This window comes from Alosa sapidissima, chromosome 4 (assembly GCF_018492685.1).
Source record: "Alosa sapidissima isolate fAloSap1 chromosome 4, fAloSap1.pri, whole genome shotgun sequence".
NCBI classification, from domain to species: domain Eukaryota; kingdom Metazoa; phylum Chordata; class Actinopteri; order Clupeiformes; family Clupeidae; genus Alosa; species Alosa sapidissima.
This window is the reverse complement of record NC_055960.1, coordinates 2,566,748-2,585,827: the sequence shown is the minus strand read 5'-3', so window position 1 is coordinate 2,585,827 and position 19,080 is coordinate 2,566,748. Positions and strand designations below refer to the sequence as shown.

At 39.2% G+C, this 19,080-nt stretch overlaps 1 protein-coding gene across 2 annotated transcripts in view; it reads left to right on the top strand.

Moving 5' to 3' along the window:
- LOC121707435 (metabotropic glutamate receptor 7) overlaps nt 1–19,080 on the top strand; it is a 252,051-nt gene that overhangs the window by 127,456 nt on the left and 105,515 nt on the right. For both annotated transcript variants that reach the window (XM_042089996.1, XM_042089997.1), the window contains exons 3-5: nt 596–731; nt 2,692–2,846; nt 15,818–15,955. In XM_042089996.1, the coding sequence (XP_041945930.1) occupies nt 596–731; nt 2,692–2,846; nt 15,818–15,955 (429 nt within the window). The remainder of the gene's footprint in view (nt 1–595; nt 732–2,691; nt 2,847–15,817; nt 15,956–19,080) is intronic.

Sequence of the window (19,080 nt, the reverse complement as noted above, 5' to 3'; positions counted from 1 at the left end):
TTTAAATTAAATTAAACATAGAATATTAATCTGTGGCGGCCGATTTTTATTTCGTGGCGCCCCGCCACAGATTAGTCAATGTATGGGAAACACTGAGTTGGACCCATGGTAGAGTGGCTGAGTGGCCTTGCTTGGTGGACTCACACAAGCAGACTCTTGGGTCTTTACCCTATAGTAGGTCTTCACATGAGGGCGGACGCTTCAGCGGTAGCTTTTACGGAAATAGGATACAATTTATTGGAGACAGCTGTTCTCTTGTGAAATAACTCAAACTTGCAAGCTCCTTATGCCTTGTGAGACCTTGAAATTGAATTTGATGCATGCTGTCTATATGACTCAATATGTGCAGCAGTGAAGAAGCCCATGTACAAGTCTCAAGTCACATATAACTTCTACAATAGCTTTGACAACAATATATTTTTAAATGTATCTAGTATCAAATAATCACACACTATAATACAAGGTTTGTGAGGAAATGCATTGAAATAGAGACTGATAATAAGACAATAATAAAAAATCCCTAATGTATTCCTGCATTCATTTTTTCAGAGAGAGGGTTTGCTTAAAAAATGGTTTATGTCTTTTTTTTCCCCAGGTGGAATCTGCATTGCCCAGTCCTTAAAAATTCCTCATGATCGTAAGCAGGCTGATTTTGACAAGATTGTTGACCAACTCTACAGCACTAATAATGCCCGAGCAGTTATTATATTTGCTTCAGATGAGGATATCCGGTAAGTATATACTAATTAATGAATGAAATAATACTAAAGTAAACACTGACTGAAGTGTACCATAATTTCCTGACTAATAACCACACTGTCTATGAACTGCACAAGAGTATGTATGTTATGAAATTCCAGTAAGTATTAGCTATATTCAAAGTTTCTTCATCATGTAATAAATTATTTGTCTGATACAACGGAAGTGTCCATATTTGGATTGCATAGCGTCATGCAGGAAAGACAGAGATTTACAATGGTACCCTATAGGCCTAGCATGCTAACATGCTAGCATGCTAACTATGCTAACCATGTTACTTAGCTAATTTAGCTAATCATTTTTAGCAGTTTTGCTAAAAATGCTAACAATGCTAACCATGCTACAGTGGGTAGGAGTCATAGTTGATGACAAGTAACAGTTACAATGGCTGAACAGTTAAAAAGTTCAGTAGTTTAAAGGGTTAAATTGTTTAACAGTGAAATATTGTAGTGAGGACTTTTATTTTGAAACAGTTTTTGGCAGAGGAAGCAGTTGAACAGGATGTGTAGTCTTAATAGGGCCAGTTTGTATGCTTAAAGCCTGAGACTGGCAGTTGATCCAGGTGGCCTGAACACCTGCCATAGGATTCTAATTGCTTAATGGCCGTATTATGATGTCATAATCGGCAATGTTAAGTCTATGGGGATTTTTAAAAAGTTTTTCTTTAATAGTTAAAAAAGTATAAAAGTTTCAAAGTTGAAAAGACATAGCAGCTTGGTCTGTTTGAATACCTACGTTACAAAGTTTGAATGAAGTTTCTAAGTTAAACTGTTCAAGAGAAATTGCGTACGGAAAAAGTGGTAAGCGGAATAATAATAATAAGAAGTTGTTGAAGTTGCCTAGGAAGAACAGTACAGTGCATTTTCATGTACTGTAATAATTATGTAGGAAGTTTAAAACCCAGAATTGACCTGCACACTACAAAAGTGCACCGAATTCAACACAAATGACTCAATACACTTGGAGGAGGTATTTCTTTTCCAGATATCTTAGGATTTCGCCGTAGTATCGTTTCAGTATCGAGCATCGTGATATTTATGGCAGGTATCGTATCGAAGTCATAATTTTGGTATCGTGACAACACTAGATCACGGTCATTGTCAACGTTAGAATGCTAACTTTTGGTGAATTTAGGATACAGGCGTGAGTAGACAAAATGTAATGAAGTAAACACCTAAATGTGTAAATCGGACCAGACCAAAATCTTGAAAATGGCCAGTGTATGAAAAAAATAATGTTTTCACCTGCCGTGTCTCGCCTTAGGACCTCAAGGGAACGATGGTTTTGGGAAACAGTCATAACTAAGATGTTGGTTAGTTAAACGTTCCATGTTAGTAAAAAGATAACCTCCGTAGTTGTACGGGAAACACACCCCTGGCATGCTGCTAGACATAGTCGAGTCGCTTGTTGTCAGTGTGCGGCAGGCGGCATTTCTGCAGGCAGCTACAGACACTGTTTTTGACGTGATTTAAACACAATATTTTGATCCAACGGGTTGCACAAATCTGCATATGACTAGGGAAGTGAGGACTGCCTTTGTAATGTGATCGAACTTAATATTTTGACTGTGCCCAGGGCCGCTTACAGGTCCTGTGCCCTCGGGCAACTGACCAGTAGACCTAATGACCTAATGGTTAATCTGACCCTGCACGCCCTGTCAATTTAAGAAGAAATGGGATACAGCATCATAAGAACAAAGCTGCAAACAATTCTGATGTTTAACACCTTTGTGAATCTGCATTTTGTATAGAACCTTGTATAGAAGAGTTTTGTATAGAACCTTCTTCAGAACACATTTAAGACAATTCTGAAGAAGATATTAGTGAATGAGGCCCAATGCATAAATTGTGGTTACAAATTGGGAAATTATGACGATGATTACTGGTTGACTCGATTTCTTATGAAAGTGATGCTAACTTGCTGACTTTCCAGGGGAATGCTCAATGCCAGCAAAAAAGCTGATAAAGTTGGACACTTTCTGTGGATTGGCTCAGACAGCTGGGGTGCCAAAAACAGTCCAATTCACTTGCTGGAGGAGGCTGCAGTGGGAGCTATCACCATTCTTCCCAAGAGAGCCACAATTGCTGGTAAGACCATGTAGAAATGGGCATGAAATCATCAAAGTTATTTTACTGATAATAGTATTTTACATGCCAAAATAAATGTTTTGTACAGTGGTATACAGGATGTGGCTCTTATCCCTGTGGGGCCAACAGACACAAAGTGTGTTAAAATTCACACCCATTCATCTGTGTTGAATTGGCCACGGAGTTCTCATCACACAGATATCCCATGAATAAACTGCACAACCTCAGCTTTGAAATTCTGCAAGTCTGTAATGGTTCCAGAAAAAATGACCCCTGAATTTACATGAAATGTACTTGTATTTACATTCTGCATACAGCTCTGCATTCTCATCCATTCTTCTCGGTGGAATATACAGTGCAGCCAGAAAGTTTTCAGACCCTTTCCACATTTCCACATTTTATTCTCATCCCTTCAGACTCATCTTAAAATGGATTCAATTAATTTTTTTCTCATCAATGTACTCACAATACTGCACAAAAAACAAGTATTTTGTAAATGTATGTACGCTTCTCTCATCTTCACAAATGAACTCTGAATCTTATTCATAGTGACCATTGGGTCCTTGGTTACCTGGCAATCAAGCCCCTTTGTCCCCAATTACTCAGTTTGGCTGGGTGGTCAGATCTAAGAAGACTGGTGGTTGTTCCAAATCTCCATTTGAGAATGATGGAGCTACCGTGCTCTTGGGTAATCCTGTCTCGCAGGTCTACCAACAATGCTCTCAACCTTGTGGCTTGGTTTTCACTCTGACATACACCATTAACTGTGAGACCTTATATAGACAGATGTGTGCCTAATAATGTCCAGTGGACTCCAATCAAGTTCTAGAAGCATCTCCAGGACCATTGATAGAAGTAGGATGCACCAGAGCTCAACTGCAAGCATCATAACAAAGAATACTTATGTAAATGGGATATTTCAGTCTTTTATCATGACTACCCACCCAGTGCCGGTTCAGACCTCCATGGGGCCCTAAGCAAAATCCTGCTATGGGGCCCTCCTACCTTATTTCACAATGTCTTTCAACGAAGACGCGAAAAACCACAAAGACCCATTGGAGAGGGATTTGTTATTAGCTATGCAAAGTCTGAGTTGAAATGTCCAGAGATATTCCAACTCATGGAACGTCTCTCGGCCAATCAGAAACAAACAAATAGTTTCATAGAACCCAATTGTTGTACAATAAGAGGTAACAAAAGGTGCCCCCAGAGCCATATAAAGGTACCTTATACGGCTCTGGGTGCCCCCTTCCACCAAGTTAGCTCGTCATTCATTTGATCTAATAGCAATGTAAATAGTGACTAAAGGCATTTGAAGTTGGCACTGCTTTTGACTTAGGCAGAAAGTTTTATTTGGAAAACTGGACCAGACTGGTTACATACCATACATATCCATCAGCAAAAACCTTGCTACCAAAAAACATTGCCTCATACAATTTTTTTTTTAAGTCTACAGCTGCTCAACCTTTATATGTTCCTGCTGGCCAGTATAATTAAATGATTACATCTCCCTCCACCAGTATGCAGATGCTTTACAGTATGTGGTATTTCATGTTGGCATTTCCATCAGCCATCTGGGTGACTGCATCAACGACATTAAGTTATCTATGTCTTAGAATTCTTTGTAGCATACTAAATACTACCTTCATTGGAAGGGAAAAAAACAGGTATCATTCTAAATTGTAAAATGAGATTGATGAATCACATTGGAAATCCTTGTGTAATATCTGCTTAATATTACCAAACATATATAGTATGTTGTAAGCTTTCAGAGTTGACTTTGTTTTTTATATCTTATATATCTTCCTGATGTTGTATTCTCTACACAGTAGTCATTTTGCTCTTGTCTATGACTGAAATAATGATAATGATAATAATCATCATTGTGGGTATATCAGTAGGAGTAATTTTATTTTAGTAGTAGCAGAATATAGTATTATCATAATTTTCACCAGGCGTATGTGTTGTTTTTCAACCAGGGATGACTAGAGCAATCATGTCAAACATCATATCATGTAATGAGGCTTAAGGTTAACTGCCTGTAATCCACCCAACTGCCAGGCCCTTGTAGCATGATGACACATCAAAGGGTCACATGCTTCCCCTCCCCCTTGGTCTCTGGAGATGTGCATGACAGGTCTGATCTTAGGCACCATATCAAATCATGCTACTAAGGCCCAACTATAATAGAAAGTCTTTATCTCTCTGAAATGGTGGACTGTGGCACATGTGACACACATTTAAGAGAATGCAATATGAACATGATAGCAGATATATAGATGATGAGGTCAAAGGAGGGTAATGGATGGAGAAATTAAGTTTGAACAGAATAATACTGATAGATAGCAAAAATGTGAAGCTGTATTGTAACCTGTTCTACACATCCTCTTCCCTCTGGGGAAAATATGAGAAAATCTGAGATGAGAAGAGGGAGCAAATCACCAAAGAATTTATATTACTGTCTGAAGGGAACTAGATTAATAAGCAAGACATATTTTTATGTTTGTATCTGGATAATGATGTATGGAATTAGATAGTGTGGGAGATGTGGCATGAGAAAGGGCTGTAGGCACTGGACTGACTCTCTGTGACAGAAATGGCCTTCACTTGGTCCTGCTCCACTGGAAACCATGCGAGTGAATTTAAAACATAAATCATTAATGCTCAGTACACATTAGCACTGATGCATACCATTACATATACAGTGCCCTCTACAATTATTGGCAACCCTGGTAAAGTTGAGTAGAGGAATAAAATAAACCTTCAAGGGATAATTATTTTAACACATGTTTTAATTAGTGGCACCCTATATAATACTTTTTGAAGCCTCCGTTTGCCAATAAAACATCTCCTAGTTTTTTCCTTTAAGATCTCAGAAATCTGATAAAAAGCAGGAAATTTGAGACCATTTACAAAATCTCTCATGACTGTTCAGATTCCTAGGCCCTTTAGTGCACTCTCCTCTTTAGCGCACTTTACTGCTTTTGTATGGAGTTCAGATCAAGTGGCCATGGTAGAAGCTTGATTTTGTGTGCAGTAAACTATTTTATGTGTTGCTCTTGACATTTGTTCTGGATCATTGGGCAGGAGTTTCTCATAACCATTTTAATACAACATTGTCCATAGTTTATATATTAAACGCTACCTTAAAGGCACACTATGCAGGTTTTTTTTAAGCTTAATTTACCTTCATTTAACAGCTTCAGAGTCATTGGAATGGTTATATGACTTTTTTTGGTGGCCGTCTCGCTTCCCCCTAGTGCCTGTGAGCGTAAAAACCACCCTTGCAACTGTGGGCCGGCGGGCCGACGGCCTCAGTGTCAGGAAGTATAACGAGTGTAACGAATTGCTTTACTGCATTTAAATACACATACACGCCAGGCACCGGCTAGAAAAAGGTAGCGATGGAGTTTCTCAGACATTCGTCATGACGGAGCCAGCGAAAAAGAAGCAAAAACCGAGAAAACAGTAAGGAAATTGCCAATACTGCATAGTTTACCTTTAAAGTTTTGATGTAATCCCTGAAGAATTTGTAGCTAAGTATACTTTCTGTAAGTCAAATGTATGTACGGTTGGTCTGGACCACCCTTAGGCTCAATCCCATTTCTCTTTCTTGCCCTTTCCTCTACCCTTTCGTTTACACCTACCCCTTATCCTTTGAAATACAGTGGCAAGGCATAGGGGTGAAAATATTCCCCTTGGAAATGAGACCCACTAGCCTACCCTAGGGGAGAGCCGGGATGATTAAAACACTTTTTAATTAAACGTTATTTTCGTAAGAAATCGTACCACACTGAAAGCAAATATTTTGTCATTAGTGACCTATATCTTTCCTCTGTCAACTACAGTTGCATTTTCAGGTCTGAACAAAACCATTCAGGAATTATTTTAGCAAAATTGGAACGTTTGTAATGTTTGATTTGTCCCTCTTGATCAGAACGAATGAAATAGGCAAGGCAAGTTGGTTGGAGAACAGGCATTCCAGAGTAGGAATTAGCCAGGACAACTCCACGTAGACTGTTACTGCTAGTAATCACTATGTGAACTTTCCATCAAAAAAGATGATAACACTTTATAATAACTACACACAATTCATCATTTATTAAGCCTTTGTTACTTATTAGTTAATGGTTTGTTCATCATTAGTAGTTTCTTGTTCATACATAATTTATCATCAGTAAAGCATTTGTTCACACAATTATAGTTTGTTCATAGTAAATAAGCCTATCCAAAAAAATATGTTTGTAAGTACATAATTTATACTTAATAAGTAATGAAACAACCACTTATAATGAAATCATTTTCTTATTATAAACCAGTTGCAAACTATTACAAAATGCTTTGTTCATCATTTGTAAAGCATTGTTCCTATATTAATTCTCATAAAGAAAGTATTTGTACACACAGTTATAAATGATTTGATCATAGTAAATAAGCCTATATCTAAAATATGTTTATGAATTATTGTTAATTATGCAATAATATTATGAATTTATGAATTATTGTTAATTATGCAATAATATTTTGTTGATGAAGTAATATTTCCATTATTTAACAGTTGTTACATACATGATGCACTAATGATTAGTTAGGGTGAGGATACATATTTTATAAACCACTTCCTAATACTATAATTAATTTCTATGCCTTGCAACACATTTTCAAATGAGTTGTAAAGATTACATTCATTAATTTAGCAGACAAGCGACGTACACATGTCAATTAAATTGAAGGCCATTGACATAACAGTGAAAGCCGGGAATCGAACCCCCAACTTTTCAGGCTACTGCATGCTAGTCTAGCTCCTTATCCACTACACTACCTTGGCCCAGATAGAAACCCCTACAACTATGCAAGAGTTTCTGTTTTCTTCTTCTACACACTGTTATTAAACATCTGTAAACTATTATTAAATGCCGTATTCTTCATTTGTAAAGCATTATTCCTACATTAATTCTCATCTGTACATCATGTTTACACACAGTTAAAAATGGTTTGTTCATAGTAAACACGCATATCTATAATATATTTTTGAATTGACTGTTATAATATCACTGGGCAGAGGTAGTGTAGTGGATAGGGAGCCTGGTTAACATGCAGTAACCCATAAAGTTGGGGTTCAAACCCCGGCGTCCACCAATGTGGCCTTGCCCTTTAATTTCATTGACATGTGTAAGTCGCTTTGGGTGAAAGTGTCGGCTAAATGAATAAATGCAAGTGTAAACTTTATAACTCATTTTGTAACGTAACGTTTGTAACAGGCGAAAAATTAACTTATTTGTTATGTCCATAACCTGTCATGTTCACATCATAAGCCTAGGGCCCGTACACACCACACACACTAACCCTAGCCTACATGAATAATTTGGCTACATGATTTTGTACGTTTACTATTTTTTTGGCTGTGGAACTTTCATGACGAAAACATAATGATTCACGTAGGCTATCATTCACATCATGGAAGTTCCAAGACATTTTAGCATTAGCCATGGACGTGACAATAATTTGGATAGCGTAGCCTACGATACCGCGACTGCATAAGACTACAGAAAGAATACAAACAACCCCGTATCCGTTTAGATAGATAGATAGATAGATAGATAGATACTTTATTGATCCCCAGGGGAAATTCAAGAACCTTTCGTACCTCACAGCACATCCAATACAAGTCAATGGAGTTGGACAAAAACTACGATAAAACCTGTTGGAAAGAATCTTTTGCAGTGATTTTTGTGTGAGCATATCAGCACCCTTTAATGTTCTATGACAAGGTTGAGAGGAGGACAAAAGTGAAGGTTCACGTGTCTATTCCACTTGATAAAAGTGATTTGACTAAAGATGCAGTTTTGCTCTCAACGAAGGCGGTCGCATTTTTCTCTCCCACCCCTCCCCTTATCTTCCCTGCTGTGCTTCTTTGTCTCGTGTAGTCTACTGTCTCATACTTTGAGAGACTCTCTCTGCACTGCTCTCCAAACTAAAAAATCATGGATTTGATCAACTGGTCTCTCAACGCAATTGACACCATCTTCTCGACGAGAAGTTTGGGTTTGGGGGAACCCGACTGCCCTGCCGGAACGTTCGCAGCTGGCTACTCGATGGACGCGTGGGAGAGGTGGCGGGTCGTGTGCCTGGTGGCTCTTTCTGTGGAGGACATTGAAGATATCTACCTATTCGGAACCATGATAACAGGTCTTATGCTGATTGGATTAGGCATTGCCCTGGTTTATCGAGGAAATCTAAATTGCCCGTTATGATTGAAGCAGTGGGCAGAGCCGTCGTCACCCAGACTGGGACTATCAAGCATTTGATGGATACCAGGATGGATCAGATGGATGCTAGGTTGGATACTAAGTTGGATAACATCATGGAGAAGCTCACTGCTTTACAAAGGCAATTGGACCAGAATGGACTAAGAGGGTAGACGTGCAAATTGAATGCGGCTACCCGCCCCAAGACCAAACAACTACAATCTTATCTGCTTTTGGCGCCCCTTAACCAGCACTGGCCTTGGCCAAGGCCGCTGCTGGAAAACAACTCCCCCGGAAGAGCACTGCAGCGAGACGCTCTTGCATCCCTTTCCCCACCCCCACAGACACCTGCTGATTGTGGACTCTGACTGGGACATGACCAGGGCTGTCTCCACAGCAACTTGCTGTGTTATCGCTTTGACAATCCTGCGGACTGAGGCACTAAGACTTTGGCACCAGGCGGAGCGCTTCACCAGGCCTACACATACATCTAACATAGATACAGACATGCAGTCACCACCCCCTACCCCCCATCCCACGCCTTCGCCGCTTGTACCCCCCAGTCTGTCAGGCGGGTCTGTGACCAGCGCCGCAAATGGCTGCAGAACCAGATGGCTGCCTGCCTGCACTGGTATCCCTCCATCCCCCCACTCCACCCCCCTTGTTGCAAGCCGTGTGTCTCTTATGTTGTGTAATGAGTTGTGTAAAGTGTATGTGCTAATGTTGCTGAGGTGTTTTTTTCCTGTTCCCACACTGTACTCCCCACAGGAGCATAGTCTGGGGGTTGCTTTTTTTTCTCCTCCCCTCTCCTCATGCTACTCTGTATTCAGTCTTCCTGCCCTGTCTACCCCCTTGTCATATTGTATGTGTGTTTGTATGGTCAGGTTGATGGTCAATTTCACTGGTACTTGTGACTGTGACAATAAAGTTCTATCCTATCCTATCCTATCCAGTTGAGTTTACTTCAAAAGCAGTGTGACAGACTGTCTCACGCGGCAAAACGAGCTCAAGCAAACTAAAAAAAAGACTGCCTCAAACTGTGGAGTTTAATTTTGAGGAGTGTACCAAAGGGAGAGAGCACTCACCCCACCCGGCCTCGAATCTGGGTGTCCGGGGTACTAAACCTGCAGCTTGACCGCAGAAGCCAAAGAGACAGTAAGAGTGCATACTCAACCATAGTGATGATACTCTGTCAACACGGCCCTCCCCTTCGGGAAGCGTGTCCATGGGCTTCATGCACACTGCTGTCCACTAACTGTACTTACCATTCCAGAGTACCCCACACACTAGTGCTTTACCCATCTCTGGGGGTCCCTCGTACGACTCACACATTAGGCACGCCTCTGATGGCCTCACGCCAAGCCATCCCACTTCTGACACCATTTGTAGCGAAGGGAGACAGCAGTCACCCCATCTGACCTTGAGCCCAGGTGTCGCAACGTCAATGTCCGGACTCTATTCACAAAGTGAATATTCGGCCGCAATACGCATGTGAAGTGCTGTGTAAATTTACTCACTTATTCTAATGGAATTCTATTGCTAACAATAGACGGATGTCAGGCGGGCAACTGAGAAATGCTTCAAAAATGGCTCTGGTTTAAATTCCCAGTTAGAAAGTCCTTTTGTTGTCTGATTGAAAATCTTGTGTATATACTTGGAGTGGCACATTTAGGGCCCTATCGTACCCCCTGCGCAACATGGCGCAAAGTGTGATGATGCAAGACTTATTCATATCTTACACCCAGTCAGTGACAACATTCTCACCATGCGCTCCACTTTTATTAAACCTTGCGCTCAGGGGTTTGGCAATTAACGATATAAGGTGTCGTCTGTTGCATGATCTAAAAATCACTATCTTACACCCTCTAAAGATCATTACACCACTGACCAAGAAAAACCTGGTCTATAGCAAAAGGCGCATAATAAGCACAGCTGAAGACGCACTGTCACAAGATGTAAGCAGCAACTCCTCTGTAGGATAAATATCCTTAGGATTTTTATTCAGTCATTCGAACATTATTGGGTTAAGTGTTGCTTTTTTCAGGCTATGTTTTCGATGGTAACCCCTTGTCAGTCAATAGTGAAAGTAATTAACTATATAGAACTGTTTTGTCGTTGACTGAGACCACGGTGAAGTTTCACTTTGCCTATGAGTTCAAATAATAGGCGAGTGCAGATGCATGAAGGCTATACTCTGCTAGTCAGAAACAGGTTTTAGTAAAACAAGGTTTAGTGGAATCCCTGTTCCATACGGTCTTGCGTGCAAGCGCATTCCTTTAAATGGGCCACTGACTATCAAAATACCGATGTGCTGTTTGAAGTTGTGTTGCTTGCTGTTAAAGGGAATGACAGATGTTCAAACAAAAGAACAAGCCTTTTGCGCCCAGCATCACAAAATCACACCATGAAATGAGTGATTGTGGACTGGCCACGCCTTTAATGTCTATAGACTTTGTGCCTCTGACAATCCGTTTATGATCGCCAAAATAGGGCCATTAGTCATTATCCATATACAGGTCAACATTATTCTAAAGTTTTTTCTTTTAATCGACAGAAAGAAGCTGGGCACTGCAAAATGTATGAAGAATTAGTCCTAAGTTACAAAGCACTAAGAGCTGGTTTGATCTAGTCCATTGTTTAAGTCTTGTAGTTAAAGCTACTGGGAGCAGGATGTGGAGTGACAACCCTAGTTTGCGGTCACTGATCTGTGACCTGTTCCTTTGGCTTTTCCTCCCCTGGGCAAAATGGACCATTTAACCTGGCATGGGCCATCACATCAGACCCATCACCCCTCCCGCTGTGCATTGATGCACAGTGTCACTAGAGGTTTCCCTTTTGCTTTTGAAGTGACTCTGGACCCCAGTCACTGTCAGAAAGGGTTACACTCATGGTTCAGTCAGAACTGCCTTACTCTCTGAATTCCCATGTTAGCCACATGGTACTTCAGTATCCTAGTCTTCTACCTTGAACCTTGTTAGGATATCTACATATATCATGTCTACATTCAAAAGTATTTTCTAACACTAGTATGGCTTGCTCAAACTAATTGGTTTTGTGTCTGATAGGTCTGTATGTACTGTAGTGTACATCCCATTGCCAATGAATCTGTGTATGTGTGCGGTACCACACTTCAATAGCCTATGCTTTTAAATATGCAACAGTGATACACAGATAATGTTGTACGAATCACAAAAGGCTATTCAAGATTGTTGATGATTTAAAAAAAATAATGCATTTGAATTAAGTATAAGTATAAGTATATATACTTTTTTGATCCCGTGAGGGAAATTTGGTCTCTGCATTTACCCCAATCCGTGAATTAGTGAAACACACACAACACACAGTGTACACACAGTGAGGTGAAGCACACACTAATCCCGGCGCAGTGAGCTGCCTGCATTAACAGCGGCACTCGGGGATCAGTGAGGGGTTAGGTGCCTTGCTCAAGGGCACTTTAGCCGTGCCTACTGGTCGGGGTTCAAACCAGCAACCCTCCGGTTACAAGTCCGAAGTGCTAACCAGTAGGCCACAGCTGCCTCACACTCACGCCTCACATTATCCAAAGCAGAGCCAATATAAATACATTTAGAAAAGATTAATGGTGTTCTAATCTACATTTAGGGGGAGTGGGATTTATCAAATGTCCTTTCTAATTTACCATGCAATGTATCCCACCCCTTTCTTCCACTGTCATGGCATTTGTGTAATGGTGCACACAACTATGAAGCTTGTGTCTTCCACCTGATATATTTTCTTCTCAGTGTAAGCTTAAAGAGGTGATAGAATGCAAAACCAAGTTTACCTTGTCATAGTTGAATAACAACAGTTCGGTGGGTAACATTGTCATACAGAGAACCTCCAAGTCCCAGTGACAGCTCTTTCCAATGCAAATCTCAAAACTTGAAACTGTCTCTGTAAAACGGGCAAATCTCAACAAAGCTTATAGTTGACGTCAACTCAGGGCTGTACCTTATTTGGCTCTGGTCTGTACCCTTTTAACGCCCCCGAAATGTACATACACACCAGCCAACTTCCAGCTTCAGGCTCCTTCACCGGAAGTTTGATGACGCCAGACTTCAGTAGGCTAGATGATCCAAGGCGCCGTATTTGCAGATAAACATCATTTGTTTGGCTTTTTAATGCTTGGATTAAAAATCCAAGAAAGTATCGAGAAATAGACACTGTTCACAGAGGGGTATCAAGCTTTTTAAAAGCGGGGTTGTTCTGGAATAGGGAAGTGAAATAATCCGGTCAAATTATAAATAACTCCCTACAAGGACGTTGGAAGTATTTTCTGAGAGGGTCGAGACGATATTAGCGGGTGTCCGCAAGCAGCGTTCCTCTTCTATGTGGCTCATGTGACATGTAGGCCTACATGTTCTACCTGCTATCACTTCACTGCTTGACACTACCCTACATGGAGACATGGATATCTCACGTTATCAATTAAGAAAACATTTAAAAAATATATGTTTTGTGCAAATGGGTTAGCACCTTCATAGCTTTAGTTGAACAGATGCAGATCATCTCACTAATTCATTTATTTGTGTCCATTACTGACAGCAGTTGTTTTTTTTCCGCTCGCCACCTTCTTGCCAGTCAAGAAGTGAGTTGTTGAAAACCTTTCTTTTTAGTAAACTCTGTGTACACAAACAATGTTCTCAATGCTCGAGTTATGTGTACTGACCCTGGTGATACTTTGAGCAAAGCTTATGTTGTGTTGAGCCTTCTTAGTGTTTTAACATTTTTGATGCGATCATAGTGGTGCCCCTAGCACTCCCATTCAAAAGGCTATTTGACCCGAAAACAAAAATACGATCTTAAAAGTGGGGCTTACGTTGTAATTATGCTTTTAAATGAAATTTGAATGAAAGTTTGACTCGGGTACATTCACAAAAAGAACTTAGTTTTGCTTTAAGTACATTCGGATACATTCACAAAAAGGTTGCACTTAGTTTTGCTTTAAGTTAACGTTATGTATTTATTTACAAGCTAGTTTGGTTGTTCATAAGCTGACAAAGGAAGTTACATTGTCCATGTAAGCTAATGCAGATGGTTAACGTAATTTTCATAGTAGCCTCCCTGTTTATAACCTCAATTAAAGGGTAGACTACTTAGAGAGCGCAGACTTTTGCAAATGCCAATATCTCGCTATGTTACTGAAATTGTTTTCCATAATACTGTTTAACGTTAAATACAAACAAACTATGCAGAAAAGTGATTATTTCAGCTAAACTCGTAGCCTAATACTAATGAGAGATCAAGGAAAAACAAGTGCATGTGTTGCAGAAATTCCTAGAATGTTAGAGATGGCCAAGAGATGACAAGATGACAAGACCATGCATTGTGTACAGTCTGCAGTGCTGATATAGCCTGCTTAAACATAGTATGTAATGTAATGTATGTATTTTGCATTTTCAGAGCAATATATTTTGCATTTTCAGGGCAATCTTTATGTATTGATATGTAGGTGTTAAGTGAATTGAAATTAACAAAATTATGGCTACTTTGAAAGAAACATTGAAGTGCTCATTTGATGTTATGAGAGAGAGGTCTGTGTCAGTCCTTGATATCAACAACATTTTTCAAAGAACATAATTTTCCAAGGAACAGAATGTTCAGGGTGAGAATATCAGTTAGGCTAATGTACAATAGGCTTACTGTAAATGGTTATTTTATTCAGGTACATTATCAATTTACATTTCTGACATTAGGAAGTCAACTATGCAAAAATATAAAGTGTTATATATCTTTTGTAAAGTTTTTCAAAACATTTTCAACATAATGTGTACTCCAAACATTTCTTCAGGTTTGGCAGTTGTTCCACTTTACCTGCCTATCCCACAATAATGTTTATTGACAATAATTCGAGAATGACGGTAATTCAGCGATTGGTATTATTTTTTACCCTTGCAGGTATTTTATACATGTGTCTCCGTGTCATACTGAAGTCTTTCGATGGATTCTAAATTAAATCAGGTCTGTGGCTCTCCAAAAGTGCCTCTTGGGTCTCATTCATGAGGATGTCCAGAAAACTACGCTAAATCTGCCAAAACTGACCATTTTATTCTCCATGGAATAGCACTGCTAACCGTACTCCTCTGTCTGTCTACAGTATATACTGTATCTCATTTTTCTGACAGATATTTGCAGTATGTTTTTTTAATGTCAATTAATATATCCATATGTCTCTTTAATTTGTGCCACTCTGATTGGTGAGCATGCCCGGTGCACAAGAAGCACAGCACACCGACCAACTATGAAGCTCACCAATCAGAATTTCTGTGCCCCTCACGTACTAACACAGTAATATGTGACAAACACGGCACACCCACCAACCAGAAGTGACATAGTCAAGGAGGATGAAATTAATATAAAAGTCAGAAATGTGACAAAATTAACTGTGCACCATTATTTGTAGATTTTGCCATTAGATAATTGTGTTCATTCATATTTTGATTATGATTGCGATAATTGTGCAGCCCATACCACAATCACAATCGGTTGTGATTGGTTCTTGGGTTTTCTATGATTTTGGAAATCGTTGTGAATTGTAGGATGGCCAGGTGGATCTGCAGAACAAATTCAAATGCACTCAAAGATTCGTCTGGATTTACTAAAACTAATTATGGTTTCATAGGTTTCAGTACATGGGAATATGATCGATGCCCATTCTGTGAAATCTATTCTTGCCAAGCTAAGTGTGTTCTCTTTTTCTTTCAGGGTTTGATGCCTATTTTGCATCTCGTTCACTGGAAAACAACAGAAGGAATGTGTGGTTTGCTGAATTCTGGGAGGAGAACTTTAATTGCAAGCTAATGAGTTCATCAAAGAAAGAAGAGACCAGCAGAAAATGCACAGGTAATATTTAAAATGCTGACTGACGTCATGACAGAATTCCTTCTTTAATCACAAAACACTCTCCAAGGGGAGCTATTCATTGAACTAAGCAGTTCTGTAAACTGCTACCTCTCTTTTTAAAACCTCACTCTGTCAGCTATATAACAAAATGGGCCCATCTGTTCCAATGGCTTGCCATTCATCCATTTCCATCCATCCCTGCATTCCCATTCTCACTGCCCCTTTTCAGATCTCTCCCACATACAAAATGGTCTGCAGGCTACCCAACTACCTAATGTTCATGGCAATGCAGACAAATGACAAGTAATCAATTCCAACTCTATGATTTCATCTCAATTTTGATTTTAACTCCAGCATTTCCAAGGGTTTTTGGTGATAGTATTCATTCATGGCAATTTAGGACATACTGTAGTAACATCAGGGAAAGGTATGTAGGTTGGTATTTTATAATTTCTAAATGTAAATTGGCTTGATATCTTTTGATTGTCTTACTTTTAGTACTATACCCCTTGTTGAAATGAATGATTGTTTGAACTAACAGTTTTATAATGTAGTCATGATCTATATTAAATATCCATTGTCTTAGTAGTAATAAATAATACATTTAGTTTCAACAAATAAAACCATTTGTCATTGGTAACATATGGAAAGGAGTGGTATCCACATATGTGCATTTTTTAAAATTGAATTTCCAGTCTGGTTCATAATGTCTAATATATTTAGTTTGAACAGTGTCAAGATAACTATAACCATAACACACTGAACAACAATAAACAAAGTCTCTCCTTGTGTTAATGAATGTGATGGTTAAAATTTAATGGGTTCTGATTGGCTATTAGCTTTTTATCGTTCTGAAAATCGCTCTGAAAGTGATCCCCAATGATATCGTTCTTCATGTCGTTATCGTTATAGTTTATGTGTGAACGTCGTCATTCATATTAACGAGAACAATATTTATTTATAGTTATCGTTATCGTTCTTGGTGTGAATGGGCCTTTAGGCGTGAAGCTAATTTACATACAGCAGCAGAAAGGAGGATGTGGTAAGACTAGCTGTTGTTAGAAGGATTATAAAATCAAAATAATAATAATATAAAAGGTCTAAATATTAGTCAAAGCAGGAAAATTGTACAACAGCCATATCATTAATCATACCCTTGAATTGGTACAAACCTTCTAATCTAATTTTATTAATTATTGCATTTTTTTCCATTTATTAGATAAAAAGTTTATTAATAAAAAAAAGTTCAATCTAATTTACCAGATTTAATTTGAGGAGTTTCAAGAGATATAAATCCCTGTGAACGTGTATTGTGGCAGATTGGTTTCATATTCAGAAGAGAAGTTAGGTAAAAAAGATAACTTTCCTAGTAATGCCTTATAAACAAAAAAAGGATGCAGTGTCTTTCCCTCCTGTCATAGAAGGAAGACCATCCTACATTTTGGTATAGTTTACAGTGATGAGTTCTAAACCCATCCCCAGTTATAAAACGTACTGTGGTAAACTGTATCAAGTGATTTCAGTGTGGAAGGGGCTGCATGCATGTGTAACAGATACCAGCTAGTTTAGCTGTGTGTATTTGAAACGTTAATAAACCTCACTCCCCGACGCTTCAAGAGTGCTGCTGGCATGAAAGCTAGTGGCCTAGGCTTTTAGCTCGATTGTTAGCACGCTCGACTCCTGATCCGAGCGGCTGCTGTTTCACAGGTTCAAGTCCGGGCGTGTGCGGGGCTGAATAGCACAGGTTCAACACAACGCAGGTTACACAAGGTCACGACTGACATTATAGTTGCTTGAACAATGGTCATTCTGTTTAGAGAGAATCAAGATCTAAACCTGTAAATTGCAGCTATTGCATAGCATGGAGATTCCAGACTAGGGCTGCAGCTATCGATTCTTTTTGTAATCGATTAATCTAGCACTTTATCGATCGATTAATCAGATTTTTTTTTTTTTTGCATTTTTAAACAACCAAAACAAATAATGCATAACGAAAATGTCATGGCTGTAAAATGATCAAGCAATTGGCACAGAGGTATTTATTCTAACTCCAACATCAGGCTACAAAATAAGCCCATTTATTGCAATTTACCCATTTAGTGTTTATAAGTGCCAGTGGCAACAATTAAATAATGTTCAAAATGCTCTCTGTAAAATTGCAGCCTCTTGTGCATGACTTAGCAGGGCGAACAAAGCTGTCCATACTATGTTGTGAAGTGCTCGGAGGGAGAAGAGGGAAAGCAATTTAATGTATTAATATGCACAACAAGTTTCATGCTGTAATCTAGACCTGACATCAAAATAAATATCTGTTTTATGTAGATTTCTACACCTGCAGCATTTACCATTAGGCTACTAACAAATAATTTTACAATTAGGCTACTAAAAAATAGCCTACCATTAGACTAACAAATAATTTTACTATTAGGCTACTAAAAAATAATTTCTGGGGTGAGCCTATTTGCTATGGTAACCTAGCAACCTGTGTGTGTGTGTGTGTGTGCACGCGTGCGGTGCGTGAGGGAAGATGAGGGTGCACACATGTGTGTATAAGGGGTTCTTTTTTAGGCATACTGTCTTGCAATTGAACGTGAATAAGTTTACTACTTAAAAGCATCAAAGCTAAACATTATATCACGACATCGCTACAAATACAGTATGTGATTAAAATCAGCCAACATCAATGTAGGCTATAGGCTACGTAGATGATAGATAGGCTAGATAGATTGATAGATGGCCTACTTTATTGACGCTTGGTGAAACAGCATGGAGTGGATGTTTTCGGTTCAGATGCTTGTTCTTTTCCTTTTTGAGTATGTAATGATCCCAAAACTTTACTTGAAAACTTTAGACATTCTCTGCCATTTATGGACATCTTGACTCCGCCATCGCGCCAGCTAAATTCAGAATGTATCACAATTCACGCGCTAGTGGTGTGCTTCCTGAACAACGGTCCGTGTGGAACAATCAGATCCCTGCGCGTATAGTGCGTCATAGGAATTTAACGAGGCTTCGAGGCAGGGTTTTTGCCTTGAGTAATTTTTGTAATCGAATTTAATCGTTTCAGACCTATTCCAGGTAAACTAGAAAGATTCTGGAAAGGGTCTGGCCCAAGAATAATGTAA